The following is a 17,049-nucleotide window of genomic DNA, read 5'->3' on the forward strand; positions in this document are numbered from 1 at the left end:
AAACCTAGATATAATATATATTTTTTAAAAGTTACCAATTGGGATAATTACTCCAGCCAGGACAAGTTAGGCATTTTAGAACTCACTACTCAAAGAATTAAATTTAAGTGTGAGAGAGATAAAAATTATGAAATGCTCAGACCAGTCAAAAAACTAAAATAACACACTTGAAAGAATAAAATTACAGGGAATATATGGGCATTGCAGGAAGTTCCAAGAAGTAACAACAATAACAACAGTGTTGGGAGGTGTGTGACATGGACCCTGTGTGTAGGTGAGCACGACACACAGACACTCTGTGTGTGACACTGTGTGTGTGTGAGACCAGGGCCGGCACTACCATTTAGGCAGCCTAGGCAATCGCCTAGGGCGCCAGAATAATTGGTGGGCGCTGTTTTGCCGGAGGGGGCGGCAGGCGGCTCCGGTGGAGCTGTCGCAGTGGTACCTGCGGGGGGTCCACTGGTCCGCAGCTCCGGTGGAGCTGCCGCAGTCGTGCCTGCGGATGGTCGGCTCCTCGCGCGGCTCCGGTGGACCTCCCGCAGGCACGACTGCGGCAGCTCCACCGGAGCCGCGGGACCAGCGCGCGGGGCAGCGAAATTGCTGTCCGCCTAGGGCGCTCAAACCCCTAGCGCCGGTCCTGTGTGTGACACACACAGACTGTGTGTGCTGGCTGCTGGGGAAGTTTCTGAGAGACGCTTGTCTGCTGACTCCTTAGGGCACTCACTGAAAGCTCTCCTTCTCCTGAACTGTGTCCCCCCACCCCTGCTCTGCAGAGATTGGTATGTGTGTGTGTGAGAGAGAGACAGAGACAGAGATTGTGTGTGCTGGCTGCTGGGGCAGTCTCTGAGAGACCATGCACTGTCTCTTTAAGGCACTCACCAGAAGGCTTGTTCAGACCTCAGAGCTACTGCAAGTCCTGATGAGCCTTGTCCCCTCTACCTTGCTCTGTGGAGATGGGGTACAGGGACTAAGGGAGGGGGACACCTTGATATCAGCACCCTCCTTTCTTCCTCTGTTCCCCCCGCTCTGCACAGCCAGCAGAAGGGTCCCAGGAGCAACGTGGCTGCAAAGCAGCGGGAGTGTGGTTGAGAACCTGAACACATGCTGCTGGATGTGCACGGCTCTGCTAATCAGCTGAGCGGCTGCCCAAGCGCGCAGCTTACAGGAAACACAGCTTGGGACTTCAGCAGGAGCGGGGCTGAAGCAGGTGTGCCCTGGCTCTCGAACTTCTGAAGATTGTCATATGCAGCTTGGAAGGCCAGTAAGTTTGGCCACCCCGGTACGAACGAGCATTCCTGGCACTTCTGCTGTTAATGGGTCCATGGTATAAAGGTTAGGTTTGTGCTATTTGACTTGATTCCATTTTTGTTTACTTCATAAATGTTTCTTCTTTTTTTTCCCTCAGAGTGATCGACTGCTCATTAAAGGTGGAAGAATTATCAATGATGACTACTCCTTCTATGCAGACATATACCTGGAAGATGGACTTATAAAGTTGGTTTTTAAAATACTGAACATTTTTGCATGCATGTTAATCATGATAGTGAGCTCGACTCCTACAGCCTGCACATCTCTGTGGATGCCTGTTAATGTTGAATGTTGTAGAGGAATATTTTATTTATTATAAAAATCTGCTTTTCATCTTGGCTAGTGTCAGATAGGTAGAAGATTCCATCAGTCAGTGTGACTGGAGCTCTTTGCACCTGCAATGGGTCCATTCTCAGTTACTTCTGACAGGACTTAATCTATGCCAAAGCCTGTGCAGTGCAGGTAGTAGCACAAGCTCAGCCAAGCTGTCGGGTCCATCTAGTGCAAGAGGTCCCAAGCGAAGATGATTGATTACTGGCTCAATGTGCTGTGGGGTGCTTGTTACAGTTATTTTCACTTGCTGGTATTGGTGCCATTTTGTGCTGTATGTGGATACTGAACGCCTACATGGGCACTTTTTCTCACTCGGAATCCCTACTGTGTGTCCCATGTACATATTCTGCTGCTCTTGTGTACACCAACATTGTGAATACTGCTGCTTGTGCACCGAATATACCGTATATACTTGATCATAAGCTGGTTCGTTTATAAGTTGACCCCGCCCCAAGACGGATAAGTAAAAATGGAAATTTTTTATAACCCATTAACAAGCCGACTCTATAATTCAGGGATCAGCAAACTTTGGCTCCCGGGCCATCAGGATAAGCCACTGGTGGGCCGAGATGGTTTGTTTACCTTGAGCGTCCGTAGGCACGGAGGTAAACATAAGTAAACACGGTGTCACAGCACCAATGGGAGACACCAACCAAAGGGGTATGTGCTAAGCCCTGCCCCTCTCAGGGAGAAAAGTGCCCAAGTCTGGGCTGCAGGGAAGTGCCTAGTTCTGCTAGTGATCCACAAACTAGGGGGAGATAAGAGCTTGGCCACCTAAGATGCATGTGGGACATTCAACAAAACAGCTGGGGGCAGAGGAGGAGGACAAGGATGTCCCTTATAGTCTTTAGGTCAGCGGTAGTGTACTCACCCAGGATGTGGGAAACCCTTGGTTCATGTCCCTGCTCCTCCGTAGGAGGGAAAGCATTTGAGCAGGGCTCTGCCACCTTTCAGGTAAGTGCCCCAACTATGAGGCTATGGAGTATTCGGATGTGGGGCTCCCTCAGTCTCTCCTGCTGAAGTTGTTCCATTTTAATTAAACAATGGCATTTTTAAATATGACGTGGGCCACAGAACCACTTAGAACGATTCTATTGCCATGTGCCTAGGGCACTCAGCTAAGAGGTGGCAGATTCCTGTTCATATCCTTTCTCCCCGTCAAGAGGTGGGGGCTTGAATTAGGGGTCTCCCACATCCTGAGTGAGTACCCTAACCACTGGGTTAACGATTACAAAGGAGGCCTTTCTCCTGCAGCTGTTCTGTGTTGACTTGTCTGAGGGGCCTAATCCAGTAGGCATGCTCAGAAGCTGCTTACAGGATTGCACCCCTGTGCATGACTTAGGCAGCCAAACACTAGTCTCCCCTAGTCTGTGAATCACTGTGGGGTTTAGGCGGGAGATAAGCCTCTGGGTGCTTATCATGAGTGCACATGCTCAGGCCTAGAGAGAGGCTGCCTAGAGTGAGGCTTTATACCCAGAGGAAAAAAATGTAGGCACCTACAGGGTTAGGCTGCAGCCATGTGGGTGTTTTGTGGATGGCAGTAGTGCCTAAAAACAGGTCTTGGGCTCCTAAAAATGGGACTTAGGTGCCTAAGTACCTGCGTGGATCCCACCCTTTATTCTTTGTTTACAAATTTGGGTAACCGCACCGAGCTCAATGGGGATTTCTCATGTGCATGAATTTAAGCATGTGAGTAAGTGGATTCTGGATTGGGGCCTCTACATTATGCCCTAGTCAACTTGCTTTGTTCACAGGAAATTATAGATCATGACACCTGTTTGAGAGGGTGAATCTTGTAAGTTGCTAATGATTACTGGTGCATCAAATGGTGTCTAGGGGCATTTGCATGGTAGCTAGAATACAACTATCAGCATCATTCACTTTCTCTCTCACTTGTAAGCAGCAACTAAATTATCCCACTTTCTCATTAGCATACAAATATTATTCCAAAATGAACTGTCCAAGAAGCCTGACACACCACCTCTTGCTCAGCATTCTAGAGAAACAGAATAAAAGCCACTGAGCAATGCCAGTGAGGATCAGCCTTCTTCCAGCAGCCTTAACCTGGGTGGCAACGCTAGAAGTGAGAAACCACCTTGCTAGCCGCCCCAGCCAAATGTAGTGAAATCCTTTCATTTCAACATACAGTAATGGAGTGCAGCGATGTTGAGGAAGCTGGTGCTCTGCAATGGAGTGAGAATGGCTCAGGCCCTGGTTCAGCAAAGCACTTCTGCACATGCATAACACTCTTGGACTTCAGCGGGACTTAAGCATGTGTTTAAATGCTTAACTTTAAGCACATCCCAGAGCCCATCCTTTTTCAGCAAAGCATGTGCTTCAGTGCTTTGTTGAACCAGGGTCTTTTAGTTTTCTTGTTTTTCACAGTTTTCACAGGTAGTCTTTGGAATGTTATTCTTGTTTCAAAGTAGAATTTAAAGGAGATGGATCTTAGTTCTTTTTTCCATTCTCAAATCTCTTTGCCATACAAACACTGCACAGAGAAAGCAAAGTAGCTCTGATTATAATGTTAGCGACGAATGATCATCTGGTGTAAATTGACTTAGTTCCAGTGCCAACAATGAAGAAATGCTGATTTAAACAAGCTGATTATCTTCCCTCTATTTTCATTTGTTCAGTACCTTGTGATATTTCTTTGCAATTCAAATTTGAAGAATTCCGAAGCATCTTAAGTCCCTTTTGTGTAACCTGTTGTGCTGGTCTGCTTGCATTCATGCATCTGTACTAATTCCCTACCTATTTTTCACTCTGTAATTAGCTACATTAATATTAATCATAGTTGTGAACATGTTACAGCGTACCTCCCAGTGTAATGCAACATTTGTGTGACTATTGGGCATTTACACACACAGCTATATGGCCTCAAGCTAAGCTAGCATTAGATCTCACTAGCTAAGCTTGGTTAGCGCTTAGAATGGAGACTTTGAGCAAAATTCCAGATATTGCAGGAAGCAGTGTGGTTAATTGAGAAACTGGTGCTCTTCCCTTAGACTAGAACTGAGACCTATGCCCCAGTGTAGTATGGGACACAGTGCTGTTGGATGTGGAGTCCTTTGGATGAAAAAATGAGCTGTTGATCTCCTGTGGTTCTTTTTAAACTCTGGTTGTTTGGCCAAATTCCAGTTTGAGTAATACTAGTATTTTCCCTTGGGTATAATTAATAGTTATACTCATTTCCCATCCTAAATTGTTGCTACAGACTGTTAAACAGTTGCCAGGTTTCACTTCTTGGGTAGCTATTGCGTTTTAATGTTGTGCAAAATAAACTCAGGATCTATATGTGTCTGGGATGAGTGCATATATACATGCACGTAAATATTACCTTATCCCACAGAAAATCTATATTGAAAGGGAATTAGGGCTAAGAGTATGTATCAGTAATTTGGGGGAAACTACATTACAGGGATGTGGTAATTATCCTAAAACAAAGTAGTATAAGCCCAGGAAGTTCACAGTTAATGTTAACCAAAAAACAAATCCAAGCAAGCTGAGGTGTGGAAATGCAGGTTTGTGGTTCCCATAGATCCTTAACTTTGCCCTGTTGTGACCCCAGGAGAGATTAACAATTTTTGAAATCTAACATGTTTTTAAAAATCAGTTTTAATCCAAGTGGAGTCCACAAACACTAAAATGCCTTCCTAAAGATTGTGTGGATTTCGCATGGTGTCACTGTAAGACCGAGTTGAGATTTCTACTGAAGAAGAAACTTTCAGTTATGAAGAATTACAAGGGGAATTACAAGACCTTTTAATTCATATATATTGAAATATATAGCCTATGCACAAGATTGAGTTTTAACTATAGGAGAAGTTTGAAGAAACTGTGACTAGAGTTTGTTTCGGTGCCCTAACTATGCATTTTCATGCCTTAAAATGAATTGAATTTCTTTGAAGTTCAAGCTTAGTTTTGAATGTCTTGGGTTTATAGTGTTTGGTTTTGAAATAATTGCAACTTCCCTGTAATATATGGTAATAAAAATATTATTAATACAAAATTACTGATATGCGTTCTCAACCTTGATTCTGTCTTATTTTAGTTTTTGTCTGCGAATTTCCTTGTGCTTTTCCTGCTGTTTAGACAAATAGGAGAGAATTTGATTGTTCCTGGTGGAGTAAAGACCATTGAGGCTAATGGACGTATGGTTATCCCCGGGGGAATCGATGTCAATACTTACCTACAAAAGCCCTACCAAGGAATGACCGCTGTTGATGACTTCTATCAAGGCACAAAAGCAGCTCTAGCAGGCGGTACCACCATGATCAGTAAGTACTAAAACACTCTCACCTCTCAAATCTAAGTGTCTTCGGGCTGAGCGCAACCTGCTGTTTTCAGTTCACATGATATTCACTGGGTTTATCTGTGTATATATTCTACACAGCTGTTTTCAGAAGTCATTTAAGATCAGATCAATGTCTGGGTCTTGTGAGGTGGAATCTCCACTGATTACGGTAGACAACTTTACCAGGATCAACAGAAAATGAGGTTACGCTTAGAAAAAGCAGCTACACCTAGGGTAGTGTTGTTGGGATTCCCTCTGAAACTTTTTCTACCCAGAGCACCATGTCTGCTTCTGGGAGAACATTTCATCCAGTTCTCTGAGAACCAAAACACTCAGTTCGACTCCAGATTTTGTCACTTACTTTCCTTTATCTGGCAAACAGCAAAGCTATGTTGAGTTGATCAGACTCAAGCATAGGAGGTGAGTATAGAGCATACATCTAAAGTTACAGAGAAAAACTCTTCCTTTATATACATTTGCAGATTCCATTGCATTTGCTGTACATTACATCACACGTTTTTGGGTTGGCTTGGTTACTTTGTAGGAACCAATCCAGCATGCTCTCTCCATGTGCTGTTTATGTGGGAACTTGTTCTTTAATTTGAGATTTATCTCATCAATTGTCCCTAATGTTAAGGTGTAGCTGCTTATGTTAGCTAGCACAAACATCCTGACTCCAGCATACTGATTTTCAAGCCCCCGTATACAACTTAACTATCCATTCGCCTTGCCTTATTTCTTAGTGGGCATGATTGGGAAGTTATTTATGTCAAGCCAGCTCTACAAGTGTATCCTGGATTTCTCTCCCATAACAAGCATGAGATTTACTATACTTGCTATCACTGATTTTTTTTTAATCAGTTTATACAATGCAGTAACAATGCAAAGCAACAATTCTAATAAACTGTTGTGCTTACAGTATAATATCAGATACTGGTAAAAATTTGGAAAATAATAAAATAATGGTATAAGAAATCAGATATGAGACCAGGGAGGTGTGAAGCCTGCTTACAGCTACATCCTGGAAGCAGGATGTTCTGGTAAGGGGTTCCTGGCTGTTAAACTTGTCCTTTTCTGCCTAGCATTTGCTTGGCTCTGGACTAAGATTATGTGGGGTAGATCCTCAACTGCGGTAAATTGCCAAAGCTGTCTTGTGCTGCCCCACAGAGTTTTGCTCCCTTCGAGTTCGGAGTGGTTGGTGGGGGATGGCTAGTTTTGCTGGATGATACTTTGCTTTGAATGTATGTCATGCAGCAAAAGGCCATGGAAAGAGGCACATAATACATTATTTTTTAATAGTGGAAAGAATTGCTTTTTAGTATATTTTTCTTCAGTTAAGTGCTCTCATATCTTTTAGCCTATTTAGAAAGTCTAAATACGTTTTTATATCCATCCCCTCTGGATTGGAAGAGCAGATTCCCTTTTAAGCAGGTGGATAATATTGTACAGTATATTCCAGTAAAGATGGCAGAACAGCATTCTCCTAACTGTCTCTCTGCTGGACTCCACTGTACATGTTTGTGTAGATGTTTTAAATGGCTGTTCTGTTGTATTCAGTGGAAAGTTCAAATGCATCAAGAACATGAGGTGGGACCTGCCAGCTATATTCAGTACATTTGCATCAATGAAGAAGTTAAAACAGATTTATTTCTGGATAATAGTTAAATAGCTGTACTTTTCCTTTTGGAAGTTAATTTGTTTATTTAATGTAGCTGCTAGGACTGTTTAATTTAAAGATTACTCTACTTTATTAATAGCGTGAAGTTTCTTAATGTGCTTTTCCTTTTTTCAAAATTGAAAAATGCCCAGTAAAAGGCTCCATTCTATACGTGCAGTAATACACCATAAGGTTTGCATGTGTTAAGATACAGTACACCTTGCTGTGTTTTCATTATTCAAGTAGAATCCAACTCTGAAAACGTGAGTAATTCTACATGCATCGTTAGTCCCAGTCATTATCATGCTGATTCTGAAAGCCAGCATGACTGAGTGGTTAAGACTTGAATCTTATATTTTGGAGCTCTGGGTTCTGTTCTGAGTGCTGCCCGAAAAGCTCTTCATTAATGTATTGGTAAAGCGGAATGGGCTAATTCGTGACAACCTTCTAGAAAAGGGTATAAGGCCTTGGTCAATAATGAGAGTTATGAAGTGCATAGGAATGTAAATGGCAGTCAGTAGAGACCAGAATTCATGATCTCCTGCATACCAGCTCCGTGCACCTTCACTAAGCTAAAAGCTGGAATACTTGAGAGGTCTGTATTTGTCCCACATCCTGCAATTTACACTGTGCCAATAAAAATCCTGCTTTGTTGCAGGTTCACTGTAGATAATTACTGAAACTGCAGAATAGGAAATACATGAAATTTGTGTAACAGGTGCTTCATCTATATTTCAGTTGATCACGTGCTCCCTGAAGCTGGGACGAGTTTACTGACTGCATTTGAAAAGTGGCATGAGGCAGCTGACACCAAATCCTGTTGTGATTACTCTCTCCATGTGGATATCACTAGCTGGTATGATGGGATCCGAGAAGAGCTGGATATCCTGGTGCAAGATAAAGGTTAGCTAATGAAAATAAAATGTTTTCATTTTCTCAAAGCAATGTGCAAATGCTCAATTCTGAAGTACTCCAGATAGTCCTGTTATTTCCCACAAAAGAGGCATATAGGTATTAGGTATCCTGGCCATGAACCCTTGCATTCATTTACCCATGTGAAAAGTGGGCCTGAAACTCCATGCACAGCTATTAATCAGGAATAACTCCATTAGAGGCTGTAGAGATATGCCAGTACAGATGAGGAGAATTCAGATCAGCAAGGGGAAAATGTTATCTGATAAAAATGGTAGCACTTGACAGATGGAAATAACTCTATGCAAAGTGCAAGGCAGACCTTATATTAAGGTAACAAAATTAGGAGACCAACCTTGAGTGCTTGGACAGTTGTCATAGGCTATACATCTTTGAACAACAATGCCACATGTCACTTCACCTGCTTTGACATGAGATTTGGAAATATATGGCTAATTTTCAAAATTAAGGCCAAGATTTTCAAAACTTGGAGCCTAAAGTTAGGATTCTAAATCCACATTTAGGCATCTGCAGTAGTGACCTGATTTTCAGAACTGCTGACCACTCAGCAGCTCCCACTGGAAGATAGTGGAGGCCCAATACTTATGAAAATCAGGTTACTTATTTCAGAGCATAACTTTAGACGCTTAAAAAAAAATCTTGGTCTAGGTGCCTAAGTTGTGCCCACAAAACACACATTTACACAGTTCGTTACCCATTTGTTCATGTGCACTCAGAGTTTCTGGGTACCAAGTAGGTATTTATTGCTAAAAGTATAATCTGGACTACATATGCTGACTCTTGTGTGTCAGAAAGCCAAATACATACATGCAGTGTCCTTTTGTAGAGGGTTATGTTGGACCAAATCTGAGAAGCTCTATTTAAATAGAACTGTACTGTATAACTATACAAACAAAGCAGAGCTTGTTTTCTGTGTAGACAGTTTTTCAGTCAGAAACCACATAGATGGAGTAATATAGGAGCTTTCATCCTGAGCAGCACTACTGTAACAGTACACCTGCTGTGTAACCAGATTTTAGGCCACAAAATATTCTATCAACCTATAAAGTCTTTAATCTTCAGGATTATGTACAATTTGAGCAAAATGTAGCTAATTTTACCATGCTTTTTATAACAGGGCTGATTTTACAGGCTGACAGCATTTGCCATTGTTGACAGTGCCAAATCAGTCCTCTGCTCCTGCTATCATCTTTGATCATGTGGATTTAAATCTAGTTTCAGCTGGATTTACTATGAAGCAAGTGTACTGCAGCTTGTATCAAAGGCTAGCTGTTATTTTCCGGAGCTGGCTCAGAGATGGCTCTAGTATGTACTTGAGGGTTTACATTAAGAGCCGGGTGCAGACAACTGGGTTAATAGTTTGCTCCCAGTATAGAAATTTGAGTTTTCAATACAAATATGACCTGGCATTTACTTTAAGAAAGAATCTGTTCATTGGTCCAGAAAGCAGAATGTATTATGGGGTCCTAAGTGGATTGCTTGAGAGGTGTAGCATTTGGAGGTCACCTTCATTCTCACTGATATTGTAGTGTGTCTCGGTCAGTGTGAATTACTCAGCTGTGATAGGAGACATGGAGGTAAAGCACAAATAAAATTGTATACTTTTTTTCAACATGGCAGGAGCTTTAAAAATTAATATAGAATATCTGCTGAAAACTGGAAACAGCTAAGCCAGATTCTCAGCTGGTATAAATTGTCTTGATGTGAATCTTCATTGCTCCATTGACATCAACTGAGGATCTAGACCAGGGGTCGGAACTTTTCAGAAGTGGTGTGCCGAGTCTTCATTTATTCACTCTAATTTAAGGTTTTGCGTGCCGGTAATACATTTTAATGTTTTTAGAAGGTTTTTTTCTCCAAGTCTATAATATATGACTAAACTATTGTTGTATGTAAGTAAATAAGGTTTTTAAAATGTTTAAGAAGCTTAATTTAAAATTAAATTAAAATGCAGAGCCCCCCAGATTAGTGGCCAGGACCCGGGCAGTGTGAGTGCCACTGAAAATCGGCTTGTGTGCTGCCTTCGGCATGCGTGCCATAGGTTGCCTACTCCTGATCTAGATCGTATTATTTATTTTACATTGATTGACAAAGTGATCCCAGGTTAGTTAAGAAGCAATGCTTAGTTATCACATTTCAACTTGGAGTTTGTCTAATGTGCCCTCAGGAGGAATCGCCAGGGAGCTTTCAGAGCTGCTGATGAGATTGGCCCATCATAGTTGGACAGTTAATCAGTTCTAAATCAATAGAGTGCTCATTCAAAGAGGTTTTGGCTTTAGAGAGCTTGAAAATTTTGCAGGAGCAACTGTTCATAAAGGTGCAGACAACTTCCTCTGACTTGCAACCATTTCAGCAGCCAATCTACATAACCCATTAATCTATTTGGCTCTCACATATGATGTAAAGAAATCACATAGGAAAGTACTATACTGGCCAAGTGGATCCACAGATTGCTCTACCCATTTCTTTGACTGTCTTCAGGATTTCATAAGCATGACATAAATGGTACTTTCATAACATGTGATGAGACCTTGCTGGGTCTTATGAGAGAAGACATCAGGCACATTTTAGAAAGTATTTGTTTAAATAGTTTGGTTTATAAGTAATGGGCCAGATCCTCAGCTGGTGTAAATCCATGTAGTTCCATTGACTAGGTCAATGTACACCAGCTGAGGGAGAATCTCTGACCTGTATGGCCACATAGCCAGATGGATGCCACATTACCAATCTGCACGTTGGTCTCTGAGCATCGATATACGGGCAATTCACTAACTGAAAAGTGAAGCTTAAGTCATGTCTGTTTTCAGCTGAAAACAGTATTGTATTGATTTCAGGGGGAACATTGACTTAAACGGGGTCAAAACACATACTGATGCCAATGGGTCAGGGTATGGCCCTAAGACAGAAGAAGGAAAGTAGCAACTGAGAATTTGCATTACTTGGTTAGGAGTATATCTTTCAGCCTGTCTGTCCAGAGAATGCTCACATAGGATTATAATTAATCTTTGGTTGGGTTCCCTTGGATAAGAAATGACTATTGGTTCCGCCTTGCCAGGCTTAATGTATCTCTTTGGTCACACATGCATATTTCATATATATCTCAATTGCAATGGTGGTTGGCTTGCTCCAGGTCTAGTCTGGAATAGGAGGTGGGCAGTAACTGTACATTGGGGCCCAGCAAAAGGAGTCTTCACTTAATCAAGGTGAATATTCTGTGTCAATTTTCCTGAATAATCTTTTCCTCCAAAACAGATATTCAAAAATACTTTAAGAATCTACTTAACATTGCAACTCTCTTGTGCTTTGTCTTTGAATAGGTGTTAATTCTTTTCAAGTCTACATGGCCTATAAAGATCTCTACCAAATGTCCGACAGTCAGGTATTCTTCAGCATGCTTATTGTTGTGATACGTAAACTCCTTTCAGTTGATTAGTTAAGAAGTTTAGAGCTACCTGAAACAGTCACGCTGCTTTTGAACTGAGCTTGAGAAAATGCATACATATGAAATTTGTCTCTCTGGAGGCCAAAGCCTGAGAGATGCTGAGCATCTGTATTTTCCATGGAGGCTCTTGAGAGCACATGGCACTCAGCACCTTGAAAAGAGGTGACTAGTGTTTCACGGTATCAGGCTCAGTGGAAGTAGTAGACACCCCTCAAGATTTTGCCCTGGATTTATATCCTCACTTCTTGGCTTTGGAACATTCAGTCTGAGTCGGGGGGAAAAAAGCTGATACACTAGTGGCAATATTACAAGTGACATAGCTTTTGAAATCCCACGTGTTTCTCACTCACTGCAAATTGCTAAAGCATGTTCTTTGGGAAAGCATGTTCTCGTATTCAGTTGTTGGAGTTGGAGATTACAATGAGCTTGTTTGTATAGCACTTGTTATAGATCCAACCTCTTCAGCTTTCTAATTCACAGACAGCAGATCATTGTAACTGGACAATGGCATCTGTTAGTAGTAATAATGTTTGTTTGTTCAGTTGAGCAAATGCTTCATTCCCACTTATTTCCAGAGCTGTTTCCTTTTCTCTTAAACAACTGTTGTTACACCTCCAATTCATGTGGTTTTCATTGAACTTTTTATTGTAACAGCATCCTCTTGAGAAGAGGTGCATGCCAAGTCCAACTTCTTGATGGAATTAATTACAGCAAAACATATTTAGAAAAGATGGAGAAGGGGCCAAGGGATCCAATATTCAAACTTGAATGGTTAAAGCAGAGTGCCCGTTTCCACAATTTGGATGCTCAGATCAGTGCTCATGTGCCCCAAGGCCATTGAGTAGTTGCTTGAGTAACTCAGCTGAAGACCAGATACCTTAAGTTTAGGTGCCCAAGTTTGAAAACTGGGCTCCCAATATTACTTAGTGAGACCAAATACAGAAAATGGAGAGTGAGGTTTTCAAAAGTGCTTACAGGCATTAGGAGCACAAGTCCCATTGACTTTCAGTGGCAGTCCCTAAACTCCCGTAGGTGCTTTTGAAAAGCCTACGTATAAGGAATAGAATCCATTGCTTCTCTTTTGTAGGGATAATTTTTGAATGTTGGAAAGCAACTAACCTGAAAGCCCATGAGAGAAAACAATAGAATTCTTTAGCTGTAAATGAAAGACATTCATGAGATTGAAACTGTGCCCACACTTACAGAAACGTGCATGAAGTGTATACTTAAGGGAACATATGGGTACTGTAGCTATACGAAAAGTGTCCATAGCTTAACTGGTATTCCAATTTAGTGGACCTATTCCTTGTTCATTCATGGAAGCTTTTTTATATCTATTTATTTAGTTAGCTGCATGTGCTCAAACTACAGACCAGAGAACTCTCGCGAGACACATGCCTGTGTTGGAGGAGGTGCATAGCTGCCTCAGGGAGACACTTTGCCTATAGGTTGCACATAGTTTCTCAGCAGTGCAGCTGCCACACCACTCCACAGGCAGGTGCTCTGTGACTGGCTGATGTGGAGAGTGGGGACATGGAATAGCTAGCAACCACAGGGGTCCTAGCAGGGACTGAATATGGGGCTGGTGGTGGCTGAACACTTGTGCAAGGGCACATAAAAATATGATTTAAAATATGAGAAGTGTTTGTGAAATAAGTAACATATTACTTTTGTTCAGTAACATTCCCCTCTTTGTACCACTTCCAGCTTTATGAAGCTTTTACCTTTCTGAAAGGGCTTGGAGCTGTAATCATGGTCCATGCTGAAAATGGAGATTTGATAGCTCAGGTGAGTGAGTCGAATTTCTTCTCCTGTTTCCCTTAGAGACAGAATATGTTTCATGTGACAGGGGAGAAGGGAAACTTGTCTGCCAGTACAACTGTCAGAGAAAGTATTGGTGGGAAAACAGAGACTACCTAGTAAAGCTTCCATGCGGAATCTAGTTTGTTGTAATGATAAACCATTGGGTTATGGGAATACCAGTACAGAATTCCATGTGTGTAATGATACAGCATGCAGGTTGTAAGATGATACTCCTGATTGCTCCCTGGTGGGGCCTAGGGAATAAAAGAAGGGGCCTCAGTGGGAGAGACACGGGGATGCAAGAATTAGGTCAGTGAATTGAGCAGTGGTAGCTGGGTGGACAAGCAACAGGAAGAATCCTATGAAGATACTGGGGAGCGGTTGAGGAGCTGGGAGGCCTTACCCCAGTATTGCTGCTGAAGAAGTCATTGTGTGCAAGGGGGGCAAGGCTATGGGCCCAGACATATTTGATGGTGTTGCTCTCAGACCTGTTCATGCTTCTTTGCTGAAAAGACCCTTATAAACATCTACAAAGGGAACAAAATCCAACCCTATAAAACTTTCTAAAAAGTGATTAAAAATAAATTAGTCCATGCTCTTGAAAGGGCTCTCTCTCTGAATCTGGAAATTAGTCAAGTTAAGAACATTCAAATACTGTGTCCCTTTAAAATGTCCTCTGAGATACGAGAGCGTGCCCCTCCAGAAAACCATGGCTTAGCGATGTACAGCTTTCCCAGTAGCACAGTATGCCACAACAGTGATTTGTAGGACAGCAGATCGAGGGTGAAATCCTGGTCATAGTGAAGTCAATGGCTGAACTCCCATTGATGTCCAAGCGTTCATCCATAGACTCAAAATGAAGAGGTTGTAGTGACAGGATTATTATTTTCTTAAAAAGTATATATGGTCATAACATTACATGACACATTACAATGATTTAAAAAATATGGCCCCTGCTTTGAAGAATTAACAATGTAAGGCCCTGATTCTACAATGGGATATACATCAGTGGAGCCTTGTGTTTGTGTGGAGTCCCATTGACTTCAGTGAAGCTTCACATGGGCTCAGGGATTTGCCTGCATGGATCTAATTACAATAGATATTAGAACTGATCAAGAAGTGGAATTTCTCTTCCATGGGAAATCCCAACATTTTCAGGGGAAATAATCATTCCAATTTGGGGAAAAAAAAGGCTGAAATTTCCTGCTAAATGGAAAAAAAAAAAAGTGATTCAAACCCCCAACACATTTTTCTTTCAACTTTTCTATTATATTAAATTATAATGGATATAAGTATAATAAACTCAATATTTTAGTATGATATAAAAGTCAAAACAATATAAATCAAAATTACAGTACTGAAACACTACATTTTGGAAAAAATGTATCAAAATCAACACATTTCCATGAAACATTTCAATTAAAATGAATTCTGATGGAAAAGTGTTGCATAAATTTTTTTGATCATCTCTGATAGACAAACCATAGAACATGGAGATAGACAAAAGTTTAGAGGTAGGGAAAGGAGGAAGGAAGTTAAAAAAAACATGATTTATATTCTACAGCAAGATACTGGTGGTGGAAAGAAAGCTGCTTATGGTGGATGCTTGAATGACTAACCAGGATGTAAACCCAAATGTTTATCTCATCAAACTCATGTCCTAGTTTATTAACACCATTGAATCCTCTTATAGTGGATAATTTTGTTATTCTGTCTGCTTCATTCTGCCATCTTCTGGATGCGACTAGCCTATTTTTAAATGATGCCATTCTTTGTCATCCTGCTTCATATTATGTATTTATTTTAATTGTCTGCAGCATCTTGCATGCACAGGTGACAAGTGCATTTTATTTAAAATTATTTTTAAATATATATGCAAAATATTTTGGTTTTCTAACCCAACTGTGTCTCATGGACACAGTCTGGTTAGTATAGTGGATTTAAATTATATGGTCACAATGAATTGTCCAGTTGTCACCCAGTACAGTGAAGACACAAATCTGTGTGTGTAATCTAATCAATTCTTGTTGGAGTAGGTTGGAGTACGTTAGCTTTTCACCCCCAGAGACCTCGGATCAAATATTCATTAGGTTACATATGAAAACATGTTAGGTAATTTCATCTCTGTCTCTAGAGGAGATTTGTCTATATCACAGAATCATTACATCTGGCCAACTCTGATAATTAGAGACCTATGGGTGAGACAGGTCAGGATTTGTGGGGCATTAATAGCTCTGTGTGAGAAAGCTTTTGCTGTGTCTGCAGGTCCGATTAATCCATCACCTTTTTTTGATCAGAAAGTTTACTCCAAAAAACACCCTTTGCATGATCTTTATATGAATTCATAAGGATTGCCCACATGTCCCTTCATAGGAAGCTTTGGCACAACATTTTGCTGACAAACATCAGCAGACTCAGCAATGAATACTTGGAATATCCATTCTTGAGATAACATCAAAACATTAAATAGTAATATAACACCAAGGGAGTGCATTTTTAGTAGAGTTAGAAGGCATTTAGTTATGCATCTTCATGATCAACTGTAGAAGAATTACAGAAAATGTAGATCATGTAAGCAAGACCCCTGAAAGGGTCAGAGGAAGAATGAGCAGGGTAAATAGATATTGTCAAATAAGTTGAGAAAATAATGATACAGCTATGGAGGAAAGAGAGAAGAAAGATATTGTGTAAGCAAAGGAGGAATTACAATACAAGGTTGTCCTTAATAAGTACAATATTTTTCTTAATAAGTACAATATTTCATGGCACTGAGTGTTCTTCTCTCATAAGACTCCTGTTTAGGGGAGGACAATAGCATTTTTCTCATGGGGCAGTCACGATAGACCAAATTCTGTACTGCCTTGCAGCCACAAATCTTCCACTGAAATCCATAGCGGGTTGCATGTGGTGTTTGTCAGTGAAGAATCTGGCCCAATATATTTAGGGCCAGTCTTTCCATCCTTTCTTCACTTTTTCCAGGCACTATCAGTTGCACATACAAAAAATGGAGGCGGTATGAAAACGTGTCCCTCGGTACACTAAAGGGAGTTTAATATAAATGTATCTTGTTCTAGAGGTGGTCAGCATTTGTCTGTTACATTCTAGGAACAAAAACGTATCCTGGAGATGGGAATCACAGGACCTGAGGGACATGCCCTAAGCAGACCTGAGGAGGTAAGAGACTTAACTAAGTCTGTATTTCTTGAAAATGTCTTTTGGCTTCTACATACCATGGGACGTAGGTTTCTTATAAATAAATAAAAGAGAAGATGATAG

The 17,049-nt window shown here is 41.1% G+C and overlaps 1 protein-coding gene across 2 annotated transcripts in view; it reads left to right on the forward strand.

Annotated features, from left to right (window-relative positions):
- The window catches only part of CRMP1 (collapsin response mediator protein 1), a 66,413-nt gene that overhangs the window by 24,992 nt on the left and 24,372 nt on the right, over positions 1–17,049 (forward strand). For both annotated transcript variants that reach the window (XM_030564592.1, XM_030564593.1), the window contains exons 2-7: positions 1,406–1,494; positions 5,737–5,921; positions 8,334–8,498; positions 11,846–11,907; positions 13,678–13,758; positions 16,879–16,947. In XM_030564592.1, the coding sequence (XP_030420452.1) occupies positions 1,406–1,494; positions 5,737–5,921; positions 8,334–8,498; positions 11,846–11,907; positions 13,678–13,758; positions 16,879–16,947 (651 nt within the window). The remainder of the gene's footprint in view (positions 1–1,405; positions 1,495–5,736; positions 5,922–8,333; positions 8,499–11,845; positions 11,908–13,677; positions 13,759–16,878; positions 16,948–17,049) is intronic.

Source organism: Gopherus evgoodei, chromosome 5 (assembly GCF_007399415.2).
Source record: "Gopherus evgoodei ecotype Sinaloan lineage chromosome 5, rGopEvg1_v1.p, whole genome shotgun sequence".
Classification (NCBI taxonomy): Eukaryota; Metazoa; Chordata; order Testudines; family Testudinidae; genus Gopherus; species Gopherus evgoodei.